Genomic DNA, 24341 nt, shown 5'->3' with positions numbered 1-24341 from the left:
GATGATATGATAGTCATTGTTTATTTTCTTGCTTGGTCAGTTTATTCTTCCCTCAAACAAAGAGGCACTTCACGTTTGTTTCTACTCCTTTCAGGCTTTTATAGTTAAAGAGCAAGACAAAGGTACTTTCTGGGAATTATACTCCCAGTCTTTGCAGATCTATAAAATATAAGAAGAGGACAGGAAACACACATAAAATGACAAACATCCTATCCAAATTCATCGGGAATGCCCTCTTGGTACACTGAAATAATGTTAGCAACCTGCCTTAGAAAAGAGGGGAAGAAATGGCATATGAAACCCTTTGGTAATAAAATTCCTAATTTTTAAGGGAACCAGGACTGCTGAGTCTGGCAAATATGTACTTTCAAAAGAAAGTGTTCAAGCCAATGTCAATTATACTCATCACTTACACATCATTTATTCTGCCTGTGTTAAACTGCAGAGCATTGTGGGCCATGGACATAATAATGTGGCAGACTGGCCAAACCTTTGTGTCCAGGCTGAATATCCTGGGATTTCTCATGTTGGGTTGCTCTCCCTTTGGAATTATGAAAATGATATTTATTTATAGTTGTTTTGAGGAAATACAGGTTGAGTATTGGAAAAATGCTTGGGACCAGAAGTGTTTTGGATTTTTCTTATTATGACTTTAGAATACCTGTTTTTGCATGTATGTACATAATGAGATTTCTTGGAGATGGGCCCTAAGTCCACACATGAAAACCATTTATGTTTCACGTACAACTTATACGCATAGCCTACAGGTATTTTTATATAATATTTTAATACTTTTGTGCATGACAGACCTGTGCACATTAAATTAAACCATCAGAAAAGTAATAGTGTCCTTTGAGGACAATTTTCAACTTGGACTGCAGACAAAATATGTTTAATTTGAAACAAAAAAAGTTCTCTCTTCCCCCAAATGCAAAACCTATTGCATGGGATGAAATGTGATTGATTGAGTGAATGTGTCACATATTTATATCTTATTGTTTAGTTAGCACTTACACACAAATATTTCAAAGCAAAGTAGAACAAGCAATTAAGCATTCACTATAAAACAATATATTACTTTTACGTTTGTTAACTTATATTTATAATATATGCCTCAGTGGTACAGTAGGTTAAACCACTAAGCTGCAAAACTTGCTGACTGGAAGGTTTGCAGTTTGAATCCTCGGGACAAGGTGACGCCCCATTGTTAGACCCAGCTTCTGCCAACCTAGCAGTTCGAAAACATGCAAATGTGAGTAGATAAATAGGTACCACTGGTGGGAAGGTAACAGCGCTCCATGCAGTCATGCCAGTCACATGACCTTAGAGGTGTCTATGGACAATGCTGGTTCTTCGGCTTAGAAATGGAGATGAGCACCCCACCTTCCCACCCCCACCCCCCAGAGTTGGAATCAACTAGACTTCATGTCAAGGGGATACTTTAACCTTAACCTTTACCTTTCGGATATACACATATTCACGACACTGGTGTCCATGGTTTCATTTATCCATGTCCAACAAAATATGTCCTCTTTGCCAACGTAGCAGTTTGAAAACATGGAAATGTGAATAGTATCACTCCAGCAGGAAGGTAATGCACTCCATGCAGTCATGCAAGCCACATGACCAAGGAGGTGTCTATGGACAATATTGGCTCTTCAGCTTAGAAATTGAGATGAGCACCAGTCCCCGGAGTCAGATTCGACTAGACTTAATGTTGAGGAGAAATCTTTACCTAGCATTTTCTAGGTCCTTCTGTGGGAGCCAGAAGTCTTTCATTTCAATCGGGTTTGTTATTATCCATGGTTTCACTTTATGCACACAAAGTACTGGAACATTTCCACCATGGATGTGGGAATCCTACTATATACTATCACATAACAAAAAGTTATCTGGGCCAGCACAATAAAAAACAGTTCATAAAGGATTAAAAGCAACAAAACGTAATTCAAAATGTAAAAGACTGAAGAAAATAACATTACCGTGATAACCATTTAAAACCTACATTGCCTGGAAAAATACAAATCTCTTTACTCAGTATCAAAAAGATAATTATAATCAGTTTATTTGTATGTCCCATTTTCCATGATACGCTGAGCTCAAAGTGGTTCACAAAAACAAGCAGATCAAATAACAAAATTTACAATTGTAATGCTTTCTAAAATTAATTCAGTTATGATTCACTTAGAACATTTCAAAAGTTCAAATAAGAACAACACATACCAACAGGTCAGTTAACAGAAGTAAATACCAAATGTAAATTCAAGATTCCCCATCTACTTAAACAGATACGATTCAAAGAGCTAACAGCAAGAGACAGTGCTCATAGCAAAGGATCATTGTGGCTGCCAGGCCAGCTGTTTTGGGAAGGGCATTCTACAAATAGGGTACATGGCTGAGAACACCCTCTGTCATTGCTACACAAATCTTTGTTTGGTGGGACAGGCAGGGTTAAACCAGCCCAACTTATCCCCCAAACCCTACCTAAGAAACAGCAGATCAGATCAGGCAAAAGAGGTGCATTCTGCTGGCCCCCAAAGTTCAGGTGGATGGCATTTCTAACCCTCTTTCCCATGAGTAAGCAAGGCTGTGACAAGGAAATGCAACAGAGGTGCTGTTTCTGATTGTTACATCCTCACACACTGCACTCCAATCACTAAATGCAGTGGTTACCAAAATACATAGGTTTGGAAAGTATTCCCCATGACAATGCACTGTCATGACTAGGTAGTTTTAGTGAAAATGGAACCGCTATGGGTTCTTAGCTCTAGGTTACAAATGCATAACTGCATGATGGATACTAGTTATTCACACCAACAACACCTGTCTAAACCATTCAGGAGGTACAGTCAAAGTAAGGTTTTTCAGAAATGATAAAAAGTGCTCCAAACTTTAATTTTCCTGCTTTTTTCAGAAGGAGGAAAGAGGAGTAGGTAGGTAGCAGCATGGTGTCACAGAACCTCTCACTATTACACAGTTAAGAACCCCTGACTGAGAGCCCTTCTCCATTGCCATTTAATCCAGAATATCAAGGCAGATAATTCACATCTGCTTTGAATCGGCTTATCTGAGTCTACATTGCCAGATAACTCAGTTCAAAGCAGATAATCTGGATTTTATACAGCTGTGTAAAAGAGGCCCTAGAATAATACTTCTTGATGAAGAGACTGAAAGATCTTCCACTGATCACGTTTCACATCTAGACTCCAATAATGTTTCATAAATTAACTGATTAATTTCCACCAAGGTATTATTTAAGCGTTATAATCAAAGCAATATTGCACTAGTTAAGCATTAGTATTGTTTCCTCTTATTGCTGCCATTTCTCTTTCCTCAATCTCTGTGAAATTTGTTGTCCTGAAAATAAGTTGCTATGTTCTTTGGAATTTTTCTGTACTAACCACCTGGCTGCCTTCGTGGCACTTGGGAACTTCAGGTGAGTAATCTAGATTTTCTGGTCTTAGCTTGATTTTACCTCACTTTAGACAAAGTTGAGGGAGACTCTGGAATCTGGATAAAATTCCAGAGGATCTGCAGACCTTGTGGCGGTCTGGAAAGCTGGATTAAATGCATTTCTGACTGATTTCCTGTCTAGATGGACATCGCCACTACCCTTTCCGTGTGCCCATGAGCACAAAGTGGATGGCTCATACTCCATGTTGTTGTGTTGCTCACTGCCGCTATGGAGCTTGCTGTGAACAGCCATCGCCTACTCTGTCTTCTGATATCGGAACAAGGTGCCCACACAATCAGCAGGAATTGCTCACAATGAACTCCATGGCTAGTATAGAGAAATGGTGCCAACGTGGAGATTGAGGTGATTTTCCAGCAGGGCCAATGCTCTTGAGTAGATACACACCTGACTAATCTTCCTGGTGTAGATGAAGCATTGGTGGCAGCCATCTATTCTAGGTCTGGGATAACACAGACAAACAGCCGTGGAGTGGAACATTTCAGTTTGGGAAATACTGGGTTAATGTAAACTGACCCAAGAAACTGTAATGGCAGAAGTGTAGTGTAAATTTCCAAAACAAAAGAACAGGAACAAAAACAGGGAGTTTCAAGATTTTCCAGTTCATCTTATGATCCCTGAGTCTCAGCTATTACTGGCAATCCTTTCCATATATTTTTTTAAAATGAGGGCAGTTAATGGCATTTCCTGCCTGAATTAGAGTACAAACAGTACTAAGGCCAAGGAGGAAGAAAGGAGCATCCTTTTTCTCCTCCATTTAGGAAGTAATTTAATTTCCACATATCTGATAGTAAGCCTCACTAGCTTCATGTGGGCATGTGCAAAACTGTGCTGTCCGATACCAATTTCTTCTACCAGGTAGTCATCAAAAGCAAATTGGTTTATCCTGCTACATGGTATGTCTTGTTCTGTCTTTTGAGCATCACTAGGTATTGCCTAAGGAGCCCATGGTGGTGCAGCAGGTTAAACCACTGAGCTGCTGAACTTGCTGTCCAAAAGGTTGGTGGTTTGAATCCAGGGAGTGGGGTGAGCTCCCGCTGTTAGCCCCAGCTTCTGCCAAAACAGCTTCTGTCCAAAAACATGCAAATGGAAGTCGATCAATAGGTAGGAATGCAATGGCACTCCATGCAGTCATGCCGGCCACATAACCTTGGAGGCGTCTGTGGACAATGCCGGCTCTTCAGCTTTGAAATGAAGATGAGTACTACACCCCAGTGTCATACACAACTGGACTTGATGTCAGGGGAAAACCTTTAACTTTACCTTAGGTATTGCCTTCATGGTATCAAACATACTACGCTCTTGTTTTCAGTTGAGAGATGAGAGAAAGAAGAAGATGAGAGAAGCTGAGGTTTTCCAGAATATGGACTGTATGTCTAGAAAAGCATTATGAGATTTAATGTAATTGAATAATCTTTATAACCAATTTGGCTTATAAATGTTTTGCATCTGTTTTGACTGCACATCTCTATATGATCGATTTAAGACCCAAAATTATGTGTGTAATCTGGTGTAAAGTGATGGATTTGAGCACACAGCCCAAGTGGACAATCGCCTTTTGTAGATCCATATGCCCTCTAATATGGTGGAGACAATAACACTCAGTTTAATCACAGCCAAAAGAGATGAAAACTGACCAATCAAAGTTATTTTATTGCAATAACTGAGAATTACAAAACAATAGCCAAGAAGACAGAACCTTAGCAACAATGATGAATCTGCAATGTTCTGACAAGCTATAGCTTGTGCATTTTCTTCTTTTGTGAGTTGTATATTATCAATTGTTCCACTGCAAATTATTGTGCTGACTCATAGGTAGGGCTTCTAGCTAATTAGTTATCATCATACAGTTAGTGCTTTCAGAGTTGTAAGTTACTGCCGTGTGTGTATGTGACTTTGTTTTCTGTCATCATATAGCAACCCCATACATGTTTAGAGCTATCTTAGGCAAGGAATATGCAGAGATGGTTTTTGTCAGTTCCTTCCTTTGAAAGACACCCTACAACTCATGGTATTCAACAATCTCCCATCTATGTACCAAAGAGGACTGACCTGACCTTTCTTAAGTTCAAAAACAAAACCCCAAGATCTGATGCTCTTACAGATACAATTTCTCGCTATTTCTCCTGCTTGGCCAAAGTAATTGGTTTTTAAAATCCAAGCACTACAAACGGCTATTCTGAGATGCAAAATGGACTCTCCTCCCATCCACAGCATTGTCACTTCAGCATCTCACCAGAGCATAAGCCAACACTTGAAGATGTGATGTTTCTCCTCTGCTATTTATTGGGATCACACTCAGATAAGAGTAACAGTAGGTGAAGCTATGCCAATTTGAAATCATGATGTCACCATCGTCAATCAAGCTCAATATGCAGACTTTGGACCAACAACATGATGCTTAACTCAGCTGCTTTATCTTTGTTAGAAATGCACAGACACATTCCTCCTGATAAAGAATTCTGCAGAATTCAAAAGCTTGCTCGTGACTTTGTGGCATTCTAGTGTTGGTAATTCCTAATAAACCTCAATGTATTCTGGGATTGGGATGATTTTGTTTCTGGATCTAGTAAAAGAGTGGAATTGGCTACCCATAATATTTGTACACATTGTAAGGATATTTCTTGAGTGTGTGTCAATAGTAATGATATTCATCCTTGGAGCCTGGTTGAATCAGATACAGGACTGCTAGTTCAATTGGGAGATGTTTAAAAGCATGATCACTAGCCAAATTTGGACTGAATTTCTGCTGCATTTGTTGGGGAATCTGTTAGGCTCAAAAATAACCCTCAGTTGGGGTGATTCCACCATAAATATCGCAGAGTACAGAAGTAAACTTCATAACCAGCAGAAACTTACATGTGATGAGCTGGGATAAGCTTCTGTTCTTTAGGATGGCACAGGATTGCAGAGTCAGAACTTTAGGTCCAAAAATATTTCTTGAAGTAAAAGAAATATATTCTTGATTGAAAAGATATTGGAGCTGACTAGCTTTCTAAATCTCATCTTCTAAGACAGGTAAAGGTTAAAAAGTTTTTTTAAAAAATCCATGCAGCTACATTTTGCTTAAAGAGAGAGGCAAAATGTGCATTCTCACTGGAAGGAAGAAAAGGCAGAAGAAGCAATTGTGGCAAATGGCCACATGGCCAAGCCCAGGGCAATAAAAATGTTGAATGTCAGCTTGTTCAGCCTGTGATTGTGCCAGATGTTCCTGCTCTGGTGTACAACAAAAAATACCTTTAAAAAAGGAAGTTCACTCAGAGAGATTCCACCGCTGCAGCTTCAAAGGGGGAGGAGACAGTGGCAAGATGAAGGAGGAAAGACAGAGGAATGTGGGGAAGGAATCCCTCAGCCTAATCCTATCTGTAGTCTATCTACTCATTGAGGTCTGGAGATCTGATGACACAAGAGACTTGTGCAGTCCAGGGATGAAACTCAACGACATTATTAGGCTGGGCTTTAGCACAGCAGGTTAAACCACCAGCTGTAGAAAATCTTGCCAATCCCACAGGCAGCACAGCTTCTGCTCACCTAGCAGATAAAAAACAGCAATGTGAGTAGATAAATAGGTACCACTTTAAGCAGGGAGGTAATAATAAGGCGCCCATAAGAACATGCCGGCGATTCAATTGGGAGGACATCTACAGACAACAAAGCTCCTCGGCATGGAAGATGGAGTGACAGCACCTCCCCATGGCCAGAGTTGAGCATAGCCTCCAGATGCCAGAGATGGGAAAAGATGGGAAAGCCTATACCTCTGTTTATGTATTATCTGTTCTTATTAATTGTATAATGCCATTGAATGTTTTCCGTATATGTGTTCTGTAATCCACCCTGAGTCCCTCAGGAAGATAGAGTGGAATATAAATATTATTTTGTTGTTGTTGTTGTCACGGCACTCATGCATCCCAACACATAGGAAATGCTGTTCATGGGAAGATACTTTTATTAGATATCCCTGACCCCTTTTCCTTGGAAAACTCTTAGAATGGAAATTGTTTGTTGAACTTTCCATATCCCGCAGCCATCTTAGCTTCTGGGAGTTTTAGTTCCAAAGGTAACTTTTTTCCCAAGAGAAGACTGTCATCTGAAGACTGTGATGTTACTGTATGCAATTTCACAAGGGTATAGTTTCAGGATTATTTAAGGATATCCACACTAAGTAGTTAGATCCCAGAGTGGATTGTAATGAATGCAAACAATAATAAAGACGAGCAGCAATGTTCTCATTTGATTTCTTCCCACAATTGATTCTACTATGGAAATTAGACTGCAATCCAGGTATATTTATAGGGTGATTTCCAGAGATTGTGCTGGGTTTCATCCCTGGAATGCACATGTCTCTTGTGTCATCAAGTCTGCAGACCTCAATGAGTAGCTAAACTAGATATAGGATTAGAGTGAGAGATTCCTCTCCCTCCCCACATTCCTATGCATACTTATCCCAGAAGGGGCCTTTCTCTTTACTCTTCTTGCTTGCCACTATCTCCTCCCCCTTTGAAGATGTAGCTATTGAATCTCTGTGAGACATGAGCTAACTTGCTCTGTAAAGGCATTTGTGTTGTCCTGGGTTTGGCCATGTGATCATTCTCCATTGTTGCTCTCTCTGCCTTTTCTTCCTTCTAGTGAGGACACTTTTTGCCTCTTTCCAGGCAAAATGTAACTGCATGTATATTTTGATTTTGTTTAACCCTTTTACCTTTCTTATAATATGAGTTTTAGTAAATGAGTTAACTGCAAGATCTTTTCTATCTAGAATGGTTTTCTTTTTACTTCAATAAATATTTTGAACCTAAAGCTGAGACTCTGCAATCCTGTGCCCTCCTGTTGAATAGAAGCTTATCCTGGCTCACCATACCTAAGTTTCTTCTGGTTAGGAAGTTTACTTCTAGTACTCTGCTATATATGGTGGAATCACCCCAACTGAGGGTTATTTTGAATCTAACGTCTCAGATTCCCCAACAGATTGTGTCTTTGGCCCATGTCTACACTGTAGAACTAAAGCAGTTTGATGCTTTAGTCATCATGGATCAATGCTGTGGAATATTGGGAGTTGTAGTTTGGTGAAACACCAGAGCTCTTTGGCAGAAAAAGCTTAAGACTATGTAATATGACAACTCTCAAGATTCCATAGTGTTCAGGCATGGTGAAATAGGTGTCAAACTGCATTAATTTTACAGTGTAGGTCAGGTATGGGCAAACTTGGGCCCTTCAGATGTTTTGGACTTCAATTCCCACAATTAAGTGGTTGAGGGGGAAAGGAAAGGGCCTGAGACTATTAGGAATTGTGGGAACTGAAGTCCAAAACATCTGAAGGGCCCAAGTTTGCCCATCCCTGGTGTAGATGGATCCCATAATCTAATGTCATCGTGTGGTTGAGGGGGGAAAGGAATGGGCCTGAGGCTATTAGGAATTGTGGGAATTGAAGTCCAAAACATCAGAAGGGCCCAAGTTTGCCCATCCCTGGTGTAGATGGATCCCATAATCTAATGTCATCGTGTGGGTATGGATTGTCTTTGTGTCCCATGGATGCGTGTTTTCCCCTCTCTTCCAGCCCAAGCCTGCGATCCCTTTCCTTCCCTTTCTTTAATTAGGATGATGACTGCTAACCAAACCTGGCGAGGAAACCGTGCGAAACCAACAAAAGAGTTTCCCTTCCACCTTAACCTTGCCCACAATCCTTTAACAAATTAATTAATCCTAATGAATTAACACTTCATTTATTTAAACGTGCTACAGTTCATGAATTAAATTTTCATGCAGTGATTAAAGGCTGTTAAAATATGCATGATTTCGTTAAAATTTTATAATAAATCAGCGCAATGTGTTACATGACAAAGCAACTCTTTCCCAGGCTTCTCCCTCCTCGCCCCCTCTCTTTCCCGCTCCCTTTTCCCCCTGAATGGATTCGGATTGGCAAAAAGGAGGGAGGGAGGGGAAAGGGCCAGGAGGGCGCCCGCCTGGTCCCTCCTGGACTTTTTGGACAAGCCCCAGGCTCCTCCGGTGGTGGTGTTTACAACATCTCTCCTTCCCATTCCGCTCCCCCTTTCCCCTCCCAGCTTCTCTGAACTCCTCTCTCCCATACATGTCCTAACTTAAATATATATATATATATAGTGTAGATCTACATGCACTCTTTTTTGTTCTGTGCCTTCAAGTCGTTTGAGTGATGGAGCCCCTAAGAGAGACCTAGGTAAGCTGTTAGGAATTGTGGGAATTGAAGTCCAAAACACCTGGAGGACCGAAGTTTGCCCAGGCCTGGACAACACTGTAGAACAACATTTCTCAACCTGGGGGTCGGGACCGGGGGGGGGGGGGGCAGACTGTGGAAATACTATATAATATGAATACTATATTCATGTTATATATATATATATATATATATATATATATATTCCGCATTTGCATCCCTATCTATGGATAAACACATGCAAATGTGATGCAGATCCATGATCTTGTTTTGGTGCTGTCCAAGAGTGATGATTTATGATGATGTCTTTCTAGAACAAAGTTTCTCAACTTGGGGGTCAGGACCCCTGTGGGGTCACTAGGGGGTGTCAGAGGGATCGCCAAAGACCATCAGAAAACAATATTTTCTGTTGGCCATGGGGGTTTTGTCTTCCAAGTTTGGTTCAATTCAATCGTTAGTGGAGTTCAGAATGCTCTTGGATTGTAGGGGAACTATAAATCCCAGGAACTACAACTCCTAAATGTCAAGGTCTATTTTCCCCAAACACCACCAGTGTCCACATTTGGGCATATTAAGTATTTGTGCCAAGTTTGGTCCAGATCAATTCATTGTTTGAGTCCACAGTGCTTTCTGGGTGTAGGTGAACTACAACTCCAAAACTCAAGGTCAATGGCCAACAGACCCTTCCAGTATTTTCTGTTGGCCATGGCAATTCTGTGTGCCAAGTTTAATTCAATTCCATCGTTGGTGGATTCCAGAATGCTCTTTGATTATATGTTAGCTACAAATCCCAGCAACTACAACTCTCAAATGACAAAATCAATCCCCCCCCCCAACCCCACCAGTATTCAAATTTGGACGTATTGTGTATTTGTGCCAAACTTGGTCCAGTGAATGAAAATACATCCTGCATATCAGATATTTACATTACTATTTATATGAAGTACCAACTAATATAATGTTATGGTTAGGGGTCACCACAACATGAGAAATTGTATTAAGAGGTCGCAGCATTAGGAAGGTTGAGAACTACTGCTGTAGAATCAATGCAGCTTGGGACAACTTGAACTGCCCTTGTTCAATGCTATGGCATAATGGGAGTAGTCCTTTTACAAGGTCTTTCTTTAACCTTCTCTGCTAAAGAGTGTTGTTACCTTACCAAACTAAGCACCCCATGTTTTCATAGCACTGAGCCATAGAAGTTAAAATGGCAAAACTGCATTAATTCCACAGTGCAAATGCATCCCTAGATCCTAAATACCCTAAAGACACCAGATCCTGCCTAATCATGGAAGCTAAGCAGGGTCGGTCGTGGTTAGGGCATGGGTGGGAGACCACTGACAAACAGCAGGTGCTGTAGGATGTATTTCGGAGAATAGAACTGGCAGAACCATCTCTGAGTGACCCTTCTGTAGAAAACACTAAGAAAAGTCCATAGGTTTGTATGGGGTTTCATTCTTGGACTTCACAAGCCTCTTGTGTCATCAAGTTTCCAGTCCTCAATGAGTAGGCTAGAAACAGGGCTAAGCTAAGGGATTCCTTCCCCCACAATCCTATACATGTTTCCCAAAAGGGCTTTGTCTTTCCTCTTCACTGCTAGTCCACTGTCTCCTCCCCTTTTGATGGAGGAGTAATGGAATTCTGTGAGAGGACTTCCTTTTTAAGTTTTAACTGCCCTGAGTTTTAAATAATTTTTCATAATTCTGCTTTTCTTTCTACCTATTTTGTCTCTCTCTAGGCAAAATGTAGGTGCATTGACTTTTTTTACCTTTTACCTCCTTTAGAAGATGAGATTTAGTAAGCTAGTTTACCCCAAGACCTTTTCCATCAAGAATGTATTACTTTTACGTAAATAAATATTTTTGAACCTAAACTTCTGCAACCCTGAGCCATCTTAAAGAATAGAAGCCTATCCCAGCACACCACACCTAAGTTTCTGTTGGTTATGAAGTTTACTTCTGGTACTCTTCTCTATTTATGGTGGAATCACCCCAACTGATGAGCCTAACAGCTCAGATTCCCCAACATTTTGCCATGTGTCCACAGATGATTTAGGCCCCTTCTACACTGCCATATAAAATCCAGATTATCTGCTTTGAACTTGATTATATGGCAGTGTAGGCTCATATAATTCAGATAAAAATGTTATCATATTTGATAATCTGAATTATATGGCAGTGTAGAAGGGGCCTTAGAGACATATACCAACACAAAAGCTTCTGGCAAGATGTGATCTCTGTTCCCATTGCCTTCTTCAGAGACTTGAGAGAGGGCGTTTTGGACTCCATAGTCCTGGTATAAGGCCCATGCTGCTACTTTAATCCTAACAGACTATAGAATGGCTCTACAATAAGGCTTTCATTTGGGTGGCTCCACAAGAGAAATGGGTTAGGGTAATCTTCTGTAAGACTACAGTTCCCATCACCTTTGACTGTGCAAGTTGCAATACCTGGACAGCACCAATCCTGGGAACTATACAACAAAGATGGAGATCCTGTAGGTGATAAAAGCTACATTGCCTATCATTTCTAACCAATAGTGGTACAGGCTGGAACTGATGGGAATTAGGAATTAGGAATCAAATAATAAAAATCACTGCTTCCTCCACCTTCACAGGCTGTAAGATAGTTGATACACACAAGTCTAACTTTTGGATACTGCAATACTCAGTGAAGATTTTTGTGTGTGCATGACTGGATGGCCCTGGAGAGGAAAACAAAGCAATACAGAGCTGTCCTATTCCCTCTGGACACATTGATTTTTCAATCAGATCCTTTTCCACTTCTCTGTTCAAGTCTCAGTGGCCAGAAAGATAAATAGAGTGATGGATTTGCACGTGTGAATCAGCTTTTGAATTAACACTGGACTTTGATACTTGCCTGTTGCATTTATTTGTGGGCTTTGAGTTTGAGAGGATTGGTGACTATTTTTCTATGCTGGCAGGTCATGGGTGCATCTGTGTTGTAGAATTAATGCAGTTTGACACTACTTTAACACTAAACTAACAGTTATAAGCCCTACCTGTAAGTCAGCACAGTATGGATCTTGTGGTGGAACAACTGATATTGTGATATTCAATAATAATAATAATAATAATAATAATAATAATAATAATAATACACAATTCTACTTTGTCAGAACTTTTGGAAAATGTAGATCTCCATAACCATTTTGGAAATGGTATTCATAAACTTTTAGAAAACAACTGGTCATATATATATCAGCGGAGTTTCTTTTAGTTGCCCAAAAACATTTACACTCCCTTAAAATATATTTGCCTTTAAATAATGCTCTCAAGAGACAAAATAAACAATCTTCTTTAAAAGTAACATAATTGGTTAACTCATAAACTTCATATATTCAGCATACAGGTACCTATTGTATCCAGTTACAATAGGATTTTAAGTAGTTTTTCTGTGTAGGTAACACAGGGCATCATTCTTAGAAACAATAGTCATAGTCCAAAGCATCTCTCTGGTTTGAGAGTCTAACAGAGTCTCTGTCTAGTCCAGTTGTTCTCAACCTGCGGGTCCCCAAATGTTTTGGTCTTCAACTCCCAGAAATCCTATCAGCTGGTAAACTGACTGTGATTTCTGGGAGTTGTAGGCCAAAATACCTGGGGACCCACAGGCTGAGAACCACTGGTCTAGTTTCTAAACATACATCTTACTGAACTGAAGTCTAAACTGTACTGTTCCTGCAGTCTATTGAAAGCATACACCTCCACTGAAGTCTAGAACTGGGAAGCCCTGGCCCTTGCGCGCTCCAGCTGGAGGTCAGCTGTGACCAGCAGTGCTGTAAAATTTGAAGAGGCACAAATGGAGGGCGAAAGAGAGAAACGTGCCAAGAGGAAGGTGTTAAGGCAACCCAGACCGGAACCGCCTTCCACCTGAAAACCAATGCCCTCACTGCGGGAGAACATGTAAGTCAAGAATAGGGCTCCACAGTCACCTACGTACCCACCACCAGTACACCAATCTTGGAAGACAATCCTACTCAGACAACGAGGGATTGTCTAAGTAAGTAACCACTGATATCTAAAGCAAACACAGTTCTAAAATGGAGTCTGAGTCCTGAACTTGCCCAGTTCTGATCACATGGTCTGCAGCCCCTTCTACAACAAAGAGTTACGGTCAAATTGCATACCAATACACCATATGCAATACAGCAAGCAATTGTATACATAATAAATAACCAGTGGAGGCTTGAGAAGGTTGCTATTTCCAACAAGAACTTCATAGATTCATTATTCCCAAGGCTCTGAGTGCATCTACACTGGAGAATGAATGCAGTTTGACACCACTTTAACTGCCATAGCTAGAAGCTATGGAATCCTGGGGGGTTGAGGTTTCGTGAGGCACCAGGCTCAAAACCTTGCAAAATTACAAATCTCTGTGTTCCGTGACAGTTAAAGGGATGTCTAAGAACACTAGTGTCGATTTACCCTGAGAGGATAAGCAAGGCCTGCTGAAATTCTAGGTTGAGGACACGTGTCTCTTATTGCATTTGGCAGACCTGGAAGGAAGTGGTTTGACCTGCAATTCCAAGAATCCCAAGGAGATGAAGGGTCACATCTGGAGAATCGCTTGCTTCCTTGGGATCAAACCTCGCTGAACTCCTAACTGGTGCGAAGACTATTATGGGATGGGGCTGTGGAGAAGCCAGCCAGCCAGCCTTCCATTTGCCTGGCTTGTGCTGTGTTTGTGGGCCACGCTTCCTTCCATTGGCACGCATCCCTTGCACACAGAGTCAGTCCTTTGGACCGAAAGCCTTCCCCCGCCCTCGGTGCCCCCCTCCCTGAAGGGGATTTGGGAGGCCGGCCTGGGATTTGGAAATCACAATCCAGCTTCTCCATATTTAATAGGACAACATTCTACACTTTGGCAGCCCGAGCCGTGGTTGCAGCTTGCGCCTCGCTTTAATGAGCCAGGCCTTGCTGTTGTCAGGGAAAATCCTCATTAGGACATGGAAAGACTTTTTGCGCATTCAACCAGACGCAGCTGCTTGAAGGCAGGGGTCGTGGGCTCCTCCACGCCCCCTCCCCGCCCTTCTCCGCCCGAAGCCAGCTTCCCAGGGACATCCCTGGACTTGTCACACTCTACTTGCAGACTTGCGGTGTGCTACCTCTCTCTCCCAGGGTCACAAAAATGGCCGGTTGATAGAGTCCTCCTCTATCTATGGCTTTAAGGCTCTTTCATACCCAGGTAAAACAATGGTCAAGTCTCTAATAACAGAGTTTTCTTTGATATTACTTCAGAGTCTGCAATTGCCACCCTCTGGGGCTGAAGGAGTGTGACTCGCCCAAGGTCACCCTATAAGTATTTGTGGTCAAGAGGAGATTTGAAACTGAGTCTCCAGAGTCCAAAACTCAAACCACGCTGGCTCCCTCTTCTCTAAACGTTGAAGCCTTTACCCATATGTCACATGCCAACCCAGCTTCTTTAGATCACAAAGAGTGGGCCAGTCCCTTGCAAACTCTCTGGCATAAAGACTGCAAAGTATATAGCCAAAATGGGGCAATGGTCTGAGTGTTGGACTATGGGCCCTTCCACACAGCTCTATATCCCAGAATATCAAGGCAGAAAATACCACAATATCTGTTTTGAACTGGGTTAACCGAGTCTACACTCTCATAATGTGGGATTTCCTGCCTTGATATTCTGGGATATAGAGCTGTGTGGATGGGCCGTGAATCCATACTCTGATAATGTGGGATTTCCTGCCTTGATATTCTGGGATATAGGGCTGTATGGAAGAGCCCTGAGTCCACATTCAGATATTGTGGGACTTGATATTCTGGGATATAGGGCTGTATGGAAGAGCCCTGAGTCCACACTCAGATATTGTGGGATTTCCTGCCTTGATATTTTGGGATATAGGGCTGGGTTGAAGGGCCCTGAGTCCACATTCAGATAATGTGGGATTTCCTGCCTATACGGGGCTGTGTGGAAGGGCCCTGAGTCCACACTCTCATAATGTGGGGTTTCTTGCCTTGATACTCTGGGATATAGGGCTATGTGGAAAGACCCTTTGGCTCTAGAGATCAGGCTTCAAATCTCTATTGGCCATGAAAGCCCACTTTAAGTGAGTCACTCTCTCTCAGCCTCAGAGCAGAGTGTAGATTTGTGGAAATATCATTCCTATTCTACACCTTGAACAAATTCAAAGAAATGTATAGAATGAGGTGTATTTATTTCCTACTTCGAGTGCATAGAATCTAGAAGTAAGCTTCAACTGAGGCTTACTTCCGAATAAATAATAATAATAATAATAATAATAATAATAAAAACAATAAACAACTTTATTTATATCCCACCACCATCTCCCCGAAGGGACTCGAGGCATCTCACAAAAGCACTCAATAATGGAAACATATAAAACACAACATAAGCAAAATAACACAATAACAATAATGTCCATATAACATATTACAATAGGCACACTTGGGTTGGCAGTTCAAATACTAAGGGTGCAGCTGCAATGTAGAATCTATGCAGTTTGACACCTGGGGGTTGTCGTTTATTGAAGCACAGAGAAGGCTAAAGAACATGTACAACTACAACTTCCAGGATCCCATAGCATTGAGCCATGGCAGTTAAAGTGGTGCCAAACCGCATCCCTTCCGCATCTTCGGGACTTGCATCTAAACAAAGTTCTGGGTGAAATAAAGTTTTTGGTGAAAGAGATATGTTTATTTCACCGGTTTGATTGAGCGCGCACACACACACACATGTATGGACTCCAGCCCGGCAGATGAAGGCAGGCCCTTCAAGCCTGAGAGTTTATAGCCATCAGTATTCATGAGCACAGAAGAGCTCCCCATTAGGAATAAGAGGGAGTATTACAATAGATTAGGAGGCCCTTGGGAGAGGCAGGCGTCGGGTCAGCCAAGTTCCTGGTTTCTGTATTGTCGAAGGCTTTCATGGTCGGAATCACTGGGTTGTTACAGATTTTTTCGTGCTGTATGGCCATGTTCTAGAAGCATTCTCTCCTGACGTTTCGCCTGAATCTATGGAAGGCATCCTCAGAGGTTGTGAGGTCCTGGTTTCTGTGGATGGGGGATTTGGGACATGGGCAGAGGATGGCTTAGGGAATTCAGTCCATAGAAGGGCAAGGCAACTGGAAGCTGGAAATGTAGCAGTTTTCATCATCATCATCATCATCATCATCACCATCATCATCATCATCATCATCATCACCATGTTTTACTTCTTACCCGCCTCACCTCAAGGCTCCAGGCAGGGCAACGCAGTTACAACATATAGATGAAAACATAAAACCATGGCCCAATGCGATTGAATTCTGGGATTTCTAGTTTGATGAGGCACCAACACTTCCTGGCAGAGAAGCCAGAAGATCTTGCAAAACTGCAACTCCCATGATCCCATCGCTTTTTGAGCTATGGCAGTTAAAGTGATGGAAAACTGCATTCCTTCTACCGGAGTAAACGGGGAGCTGTCCAGCAGTGGAAGCTCCTGAAATGGCCTTTAAGGAGAAGCCCCGTCTCCCAGCAAAAATAGTCAGAAGAGTGAGAATGAGAATCATTCCTATCCATCAGCTACCCAGAGTTCTACTTTTGGAAGAAAGAAGATATGACGATGATGGTGTTGATGATGATAAAATGCCTTTCGCTTGCATTATCAATGTATAATACTTTCAAAAAACCCAATCAAATGTAAAACAAATTAGACCTATTGTGCCCCAGCGACAGAGGGTATTTTGGCACCAATTAAACTGCTAGGACTCAATGCTAAGGAAACCTGGGAGTTGTAGTGCAGCGAGGCACACCTTGGCAGAGAAGACTAAAGACCCTGTGAAACTCCAACCCCGGTTATTCCATAACATTGAACAGAAGGCAGTTAAAGTGGTGTCAAACTGCATTAAGTCTACAGTGTAGATACACCTTGAGGCTAGAAGACAGTGGCAGGTTTAAGACTTCTTGGTAGAGAAATAATTCGAGCTAAGGATCTCACAATTCGTAGTTCAGGATCTCCTTCACCTCGTTACTTCATCTGTTTGAAGACCCTGTTCTGAATATATTTTCGAGAAATCATATCAAACTCCTTTAGTGCACTAACCATCTCCAGCCACTAACAAATTGACCCTTGTCTCATGGGTGATTGGGCTTTATTAAATCAAAGCTCAAAATGCGAAGGTGGCTACTTTCTGACCAACAATGCAAGCAAAAAAATTATGTCATTAGCAAAACATAAAATAAATGTAACCAATGAATCTGGCGTTCATTTCTCCAGATCTTGAAGGTTTGTTCTTTCCCAAAACTTCGGTGAAGTGAATGTGTCTCAAATGATTTTGAGAAAACCTGGGGCACTGTGTCTAACTAAACTGGAGAATTAATGCAGCTTGACACCACTTTGTCATGGCTCCATGCTATGGGATCATGGAGGAGTTGTTGTTGGGGAGGCACAACCACGCTTTGGCACAGAAAGCTAAAGACCTTGGAAAACTACATCTTCCATGATGCCATAGCCTTGGGCCATGGCAATTAAAGTAGGGTCAAGCTGCATTAATTCTGCATTAACCCAAGGTCTCTCGAGCCCGCCTTGGCTTTTAAAAATAAGGAAGCCATCCTTAGGTATTCGGTAGGTGTTCCTCTCCTAGCTCTCAACACGGATCAGGATGTTTGTCTTCCATGGATCAATCCGAAGTGAGGAAACCCAAGGAAGGCATCCGGGAATGTGAGAGAAGAAAGGCAAAAGGAAGGCCTGCCAGGGAAATGGGGATTGTTGCAGTGCCTTTGCGCGTCTCTACCGCTCCTCTCTTTGCCCTCTTGCCTTTATTTAAACCATTTTGATTGATCTGGAGAAATTGCCTGTTGCATATATTTATCTGCAATTTTAAGTAAAGTTCAATCGAATATTTGGCTTTATTATTTCAGCCTCTTAATCCTTTCTTTGCCTTAATCGACACTGTTGTTGTGTTATCTTCTGACCATTTAGGAAACGATTATGTGTTGCAGACAGGAAGTTAGAGAAGAATGCAGTTTGACACAACTTGGACTGCCTTGGATCCACGTAATGGGGTCTGCAGTTCGGTGAGAGAGGAGCCCTCTTTGGCAGAGAATTCCCAGGATACCATAGCATTGAGCTATGACTCCATGCAATAAATTATTATTATAAGTCCTATTATTATTATTATTATTATTATTATTATTTGTTTTGCCTTTCCAAGAGTAATAAAGCCTGCCTGCCACTTAGGCAAGGCACACTATTTAAGAGCAAACGACACTGGGCATGTGCAGAGTCTCGATCCAGAGAGAAAAAAGCGGCATGGAGGAGGAAAAGAAGAAGGAAAAAAAGAGGAGGAAGAAGGGAAGGAGAATAGAAGAAGGCGTAGCTTCTAAGCAACACAGTGTACTTTATCAGAGCATTCCTATTTTGAGAAGGTTTCAATGGAAAAGGATCAGAAAAGGAATGGCTTTCCCCCTTGCAACTGCCTGCAAACAAGTGGGGTTAACAGTTATCTAGCTCCCAATAGGAACTAGTTCTGGGTCCCATGGCAGTCTTACCGCTCGATTTAGGGACTCAAGTTAATTTAAGGAACCCGATTCCCAGCCTTGTTATTCGGAAGAGGGAGGGGGAGAAACAACCCGGAGGATAAACAACCCGAAGCCTCAAAGGGGAGTTCCTACTCCTTCCGAGCCTGAGCTCCCATCCTGGCCAATACAGGGAAGCTCATTCCCAAGCAGGATGTGGAAGAATATCCCTGGAAACCCATCCTTCGAAGATCCGGCGGAGCCAACCGAAGCATCCTTTGAGCCTTGAAGAGGGACCCTTGGAATCGCGCGAACGCCCAGCTCTTCCTTTAAGACGACCACAAAGCCAAAGCCTTTCCTACCCCGACCGTCCTTAGGTTCCCCACCTTGCAAAAGAATGACGTAAGAATGGCAACAAACAAGCGAGGAGGAAGCGAGGAGGGGATGAGCCGGGAGGCAGGCCCCGTTCAAAGGGGTGCCGGGCTCCTCGAGAGCGTCCCACGCGCGGGGGCCCTCCCTTTGTCACACGGCTCCGGCGCGAGGAGGAGGAAGAGACGAAGGCGGGGCCAAGGAAGAGGGAGGGAGGAGGGGGCAGGGAAGGAGGCCCGTCCGTCAAAAGCGGCGCGGCGAGTTCTCGCGAGAGGTAGACCCGGCCGGGAGCCCGCGGGAGGTGGGGCGCAGGTGTAAGGCGAGCGCCTCGGCTGCCGGCGCCGGGAGAGCGCGCGAGGAGGGCGGCCGGGCGGGAGGGCGTGCGCGCGCGCTCCCGGGGAGCTCCCACCAGCCCAGTTCAGCACAGCTCGCCTCTCCTTCCTCCTCGGCTTTCTTCTCCTCTCCTCTCCTCGGCGCGGCTCGGCTCGGCTCGGCTCAGCCCCGGCGGCCGCTTCGGATGTGCTGCGGAGGCGGCGGGGCCGGCGGCGGACCCCCTCCACTCGCGGCGGCGCGGCTTGGCCGGGACTTCGCCTTGCGCTGCCTGGACCTCCGAGCCGCCGCCAAGATGATGTCCATGAACAGCAAGCAGCCCCACTTCGCCATGCACCCCACCCTCCCCGAGCACAAGTACCCCTCGCTCCACACCAGCTCCGAGGCCATCCGCAGAGCCTGCCTGCCCACGCCGCCGGTAAGCCCGCTTCTCCGCCCGCCCGACGCGGGTCCCTTGCCTGCCTGCCTGCCTCCCTCTCCTCGGCGGAGCTCCCTCCCGCGTCCCACTCAGAACTCACTCGGGGCCCCGTCATCTCCTCTCTCTGTTTGTGTGTTGTGAGATTTCGGTTTGTAGCACGACCCACAGCCAGTTCCTCCCCTTCGGTTCCGCTGCTGTCTCGGACCCCCCCCCCCCCCCCCCGATTAACAATCGCAAAGCAAAAGTTCTCCACAGTCCTTCCATCTAACCGCTGGGTTCTTTTTTCTCTTCCTCACCCACATTCCCCACATCCTTCTCTTCCCCCTGGTGCCCCTCCGTCCTTCTCGGATCCCCTTCCGTTTCTCTCCCGCCACCTCTTCACCCCCGCTGCCTTTTCGCCTCTCCTTCCTTCCTTCCTTCCCTACCATAATGTCCCTTCGCGGCCGCTTTTCCTTGCCACTCCCGTCTCCTCCTTCTCTTCTTCCATCCTCTTCTTGTTGTTCTTTTTCTTCTGGGCTTTTCCCTTCCTCCCTCGCCGCCCTTCCTCGCTGCCTTCTTTTCTAACTTTCTCCCTCCGCGGCTTTCACTTTGCTTACCTTCCGCGCTGCCTTTCTTTCGCGTTCACTTTTCTAACGGCCTTCTTTCTCCCCTTGCTTTCCCCCTTCTCCTCCGTATTCCTTCCTTCTATCTTCCTTTCCTTCTCCCTTCCTTCCCCCCTTCCTCCTTTGCTTCCTTCCCTACCCCCTCTTCTCCCTGTTCTTCCCCCTCTCCTTATTTCGTTCCTTCTCTCTTTCTTCCCCCTTTCCATCCTTTCTTCACCTTTCCATTCTTTCCTTTCTTGCCTTCCTTCCCTCACCCCTTTTCTCCCCTCTCCTTTCTTTCCTTCTTCCTTTCCTTGCTTCTTATTTCTTTCCTTGTCCCTTCCTTCTTGATTCATTCATTCATTCCCTCTCCTTCTTTCTTCCTTTTCCCTTTCCGCTTTTTCCCCTCCTCCCTTGCTTCTCTCCGTATTTCCTTCCTTTCTTCACCCCTTCCCTTTCTCTTTCCCTTTCCCTTCCTTTTCCTTATTGTCCTATCCTTCCTCCTTCTTCTTCCCTTCCCTTCCTTCTTTTTTCCTTTCATTCCCCGTCCCCTTCCTTTCTGTTCCTGTCCTTCCCTTTCCCTTTCTTTTCTTGTCCTTTCCCTTTCCTTTCCCTTTCATTCCCTTTCCCTTCCTTTCGTTTCTTGTCCTGTCATGTCCTGTCCTTCCCTCTCCATCGTCCCTTCCTTCTCCTTCTTTCCTTTCCTTTCCCATTCCCTTCCTTTCCCTTCTCTTCCTGCCTTTCCCTTTCCCCTTCTTTTATTTCCCTTTACCTTTTCCCTCCTTCCCCTTCCCGTTTTCTTTCTTTTCTCTTTCCTTTCCTTCCTCCTCCCCCTTTCCTTCCTGTCCTGTCCTTCCCTCTCTTTCCTTTCCCTTTCCCCTTTTCCTTATTTCTTTTCCTTTCCCTTTCCCTTCCTTTTCCTTCTTCTTTCTTTTCCCCTTTCCCCTTTCCCCCTTTCCCCCTTCCCTCCCGCAGCTGCAGGGCAACCTCTTTGCCAGCCTGGACGAGTCCCTGCTGGCGCGGGCGGAGGCGCTGGCGGCGGTGGACATCGCGGTCTCGCAGAGCAAGAGCCACCCCTTCAAGCCGGACGCCACCTACCACACCATGAACAGCGTGCCCTGCACTTCCACTTCCACCGTCCCGCTGGGCCACCACCACCACCACCATCACCACCACCACCACCAGGCCCTGGAGCCCGGCGACCTGCTGGACCACATCTCCTCGCCCTCCTTGGCCCTGATGACCGGCGGCGGGGGCGGAGGAGGCGGCGGCGGCGGCGGAGGGGCCCACGAAGGCTCCAACGGGGGCGGCGGCGGGGGCCTGATCTCCACCTCCTCGCACCCGCACCCGCACCCGCACTCCCACATGCACGGCCTCAGCCACTTGGCGCACCCGGCGGCGGCGGCGGCGATGAACATGCCCTCGGGCCTGACCCACGCGGGGCTGGTGGCGGCGCACCACGGAGGCGGCGGCTCGGGCGGGCAGGCGGCGGCGGCGGCTGCGGCGGCGGCTGCTGCGGCGGCGGCGGCGGGCGCGGCGGGCTTGGCCTCGCTGTGCGACTCGGACACGGACCCGCGGGAGCTGGAGGCCTTCGCGGAGCGGTTCAAGCAGCGGCGCATCAAGCTGGGCGTGACGCAGGCGGACGTGGGCTCGGCGCTGGCCAACCTCAAGATCCCGGGCGTGGGCTCCTTGAGCCAGAGCACCATCTGCCGCTTCGAGTCGCTGACGCTGTCGCACAACAACATGATCGCGCTGAAGCCCATCCTGCAGGCCTGGCTGGAGGAGGCCGAGGGCGCCCAGCGGGAGAAGATGAACAAGCCCGAGCTCTTCAACGGCGGCGAGAAGAAGCGGAAGCGGACTTCCATCGCCGCCCCGGAGAAGCGCTCCCTCGAGGCCTACTTCGCCGTCCAGCCGCGGCCTTCCTCCGAGAAGATCGCCGCCATCGCCGAGAAGCTGGACCTCAAAAAGAACGTGGTGCGCGTCTGGTTCTGCAACCAGAGACAGAAGCAGAAGCGGATGAAATTCTCCGCCACCTACTGAGCGGGGGGGGGGGGCGCTCCCGGGCACGGACCAAGCCGGGAAACACAGCCGCCGCCGCCGCCGCCTCCTCCTCCTCCTCGGCACCCTCAGACCAAAACAGACTGGAAGAACAAAAAAAGGGGGAAGGGGAGGAGGAGGAGGAGGAGAGAGACATGATACCTTGAGACAGAGACAGCTCATCCCTCCCCAAAACAAACTCACTCACTCTTGGGGGGGGGGGGGAAGGCCTCGGTTCTGTACCGATTTAGAAGGGAGAAGGAAGGAGGTCTCCTCGTTTGGACTTCGGACTCTTACAAAAGAGGAGAACAAGGACCAAGGACCGCTGGGGGAACTGGGAGGGGTGGGGGTCAAACGAGGAAGGGGGCTGAAACGGGCGTCACTCCCCCAAAACAAACCCAAGTCGTTACAAATGTGGTGTGTGTGGTTGTTCCGATTCTTATTATTTCTGAGGCGGAGAGAAGGGGGGGGGGGAAGAAGGGACTCAGGGGAGGGATGGGGAAGAATGGGTGTCCCTTCTTTGACCCGGGTCCCCTTCAGTCAAGGAGGCCACGCGGGACACTCCACCCCCAAGTGGAAAGGAAAGTCAAACTGGGGTTAGGTTTTGTCTCCTTTTGCTATTTTTATTTTAGTTGGTTGGACTTCCATGATTTGTTTCCTGGGTATTCGCCCGGCTCCCAAATTTATTTGGCCAGATTTCATGGCTACGTGGGGACTCTCCACCCGCGAGTGGAAAGGAAAGATCTCCAAAGTCAAACTGGGGTTAGGTTTTGTCTCCTTTTGCTCTTTTTCTTTTGGTTGGTTGGGCTTCCATTATTTGTTTCCTGACTGTTCGCCTGGCTCCCAAATTACTTTGACCAAATTTCATGGCCACGCGGGACACTCCACCCACGAGTGGAAAGGAACTCGAAAGTCAAACTGGGGTGAGGTCTTGTCTCCCTTTGCTCTTTTCCTTTTGGTTGGTTGGGCTTCCATTATTTATTTCCCGAACTGTTCGCCTGGCTCCCAAATTTCTTTTCACCTCGTTTTTACAGTTGGGATTGGTCCCCTTTCGTTCTTTCCTTTCTTTTTATTTGGGGCTTGCAGCTTTGCGAAGAGTCAGACCAAATGGGGTTAGAATGCCTCTTGGCTGGTTTGGTGGCAAACAGAGAAACCAGGGCTGGTTCTGCACTGGCATATAGGGCAGCTTAAGTGGCTTTCATGTGTATTGTGGAAGACTTCCATGGCCGGAATCACTAAGTTGCTGCGAGTTTTCCGGACTGTATTGTCATGTTCCAGAAGCATTCGTTCTGACGTTTCGCCCACATCTTTGGCAGGCATCCTCAGAGGTTGTGAAGTTTTTTGGAAACTATGAAAGTGGAGTTTATATATCTGTGAAAGGTCCAGGGTGGGAGAAAGAAGTCTTGTTTGCTTGAGGCAAGTGTGAATGTAGTGTGAATGTTGCAACATCT

The 24341-nt window shown here is 45.2% G+C and overlaps 1 protein-coding gene across 1 annotated transcript; it reads left to right on the top strand.

Annotated features, from left to right (window-relative positions):
* Nucleotides 1-19849: 19849 nt before the first annotated feature.
* POU4F1 (POU class 4 homeobox 1) lies at nt 19850-22926 on the top strand. Its single transcript, XM_060769517.2, has 2 exons — nt 19850-20272; nt 21829-22926. The coding sequence occupies exons 1-2, from the start codon at nt 20042-20044 to the stop codon at nt 22891-22893; spliced, it is 1296 nt and encodes a 431-aa protein (XP_060625500.2). The 5' UTR covers nt 19850-20041; the 3' UTR covers nt 22894-22926.
* The last annotated feature ends 1415 nt before the right edge of the window (nt 22927-24341 follow it).

This window comes from Anolis sagrei, chromosome 3, assembly GCF_037176765.1.
Source record: "Anolis sagrei isolate rAnoSag1 chromosome 3, rAnoSag1.mat, whole genome shotgun sequence".
NCBI classification, from domain to species: domain Eukaryota; kingdom Metazoa; phylum Chordata; class Lepidosauria; order Squamata; family Dactyloidae; genus Anolis; species Anolis sagrei.
The sequence above is the reverse complement of the archived record's forward strand: the minus strand, read 5'-3'. Positions and strand labels throughout refer to the sequence as shown.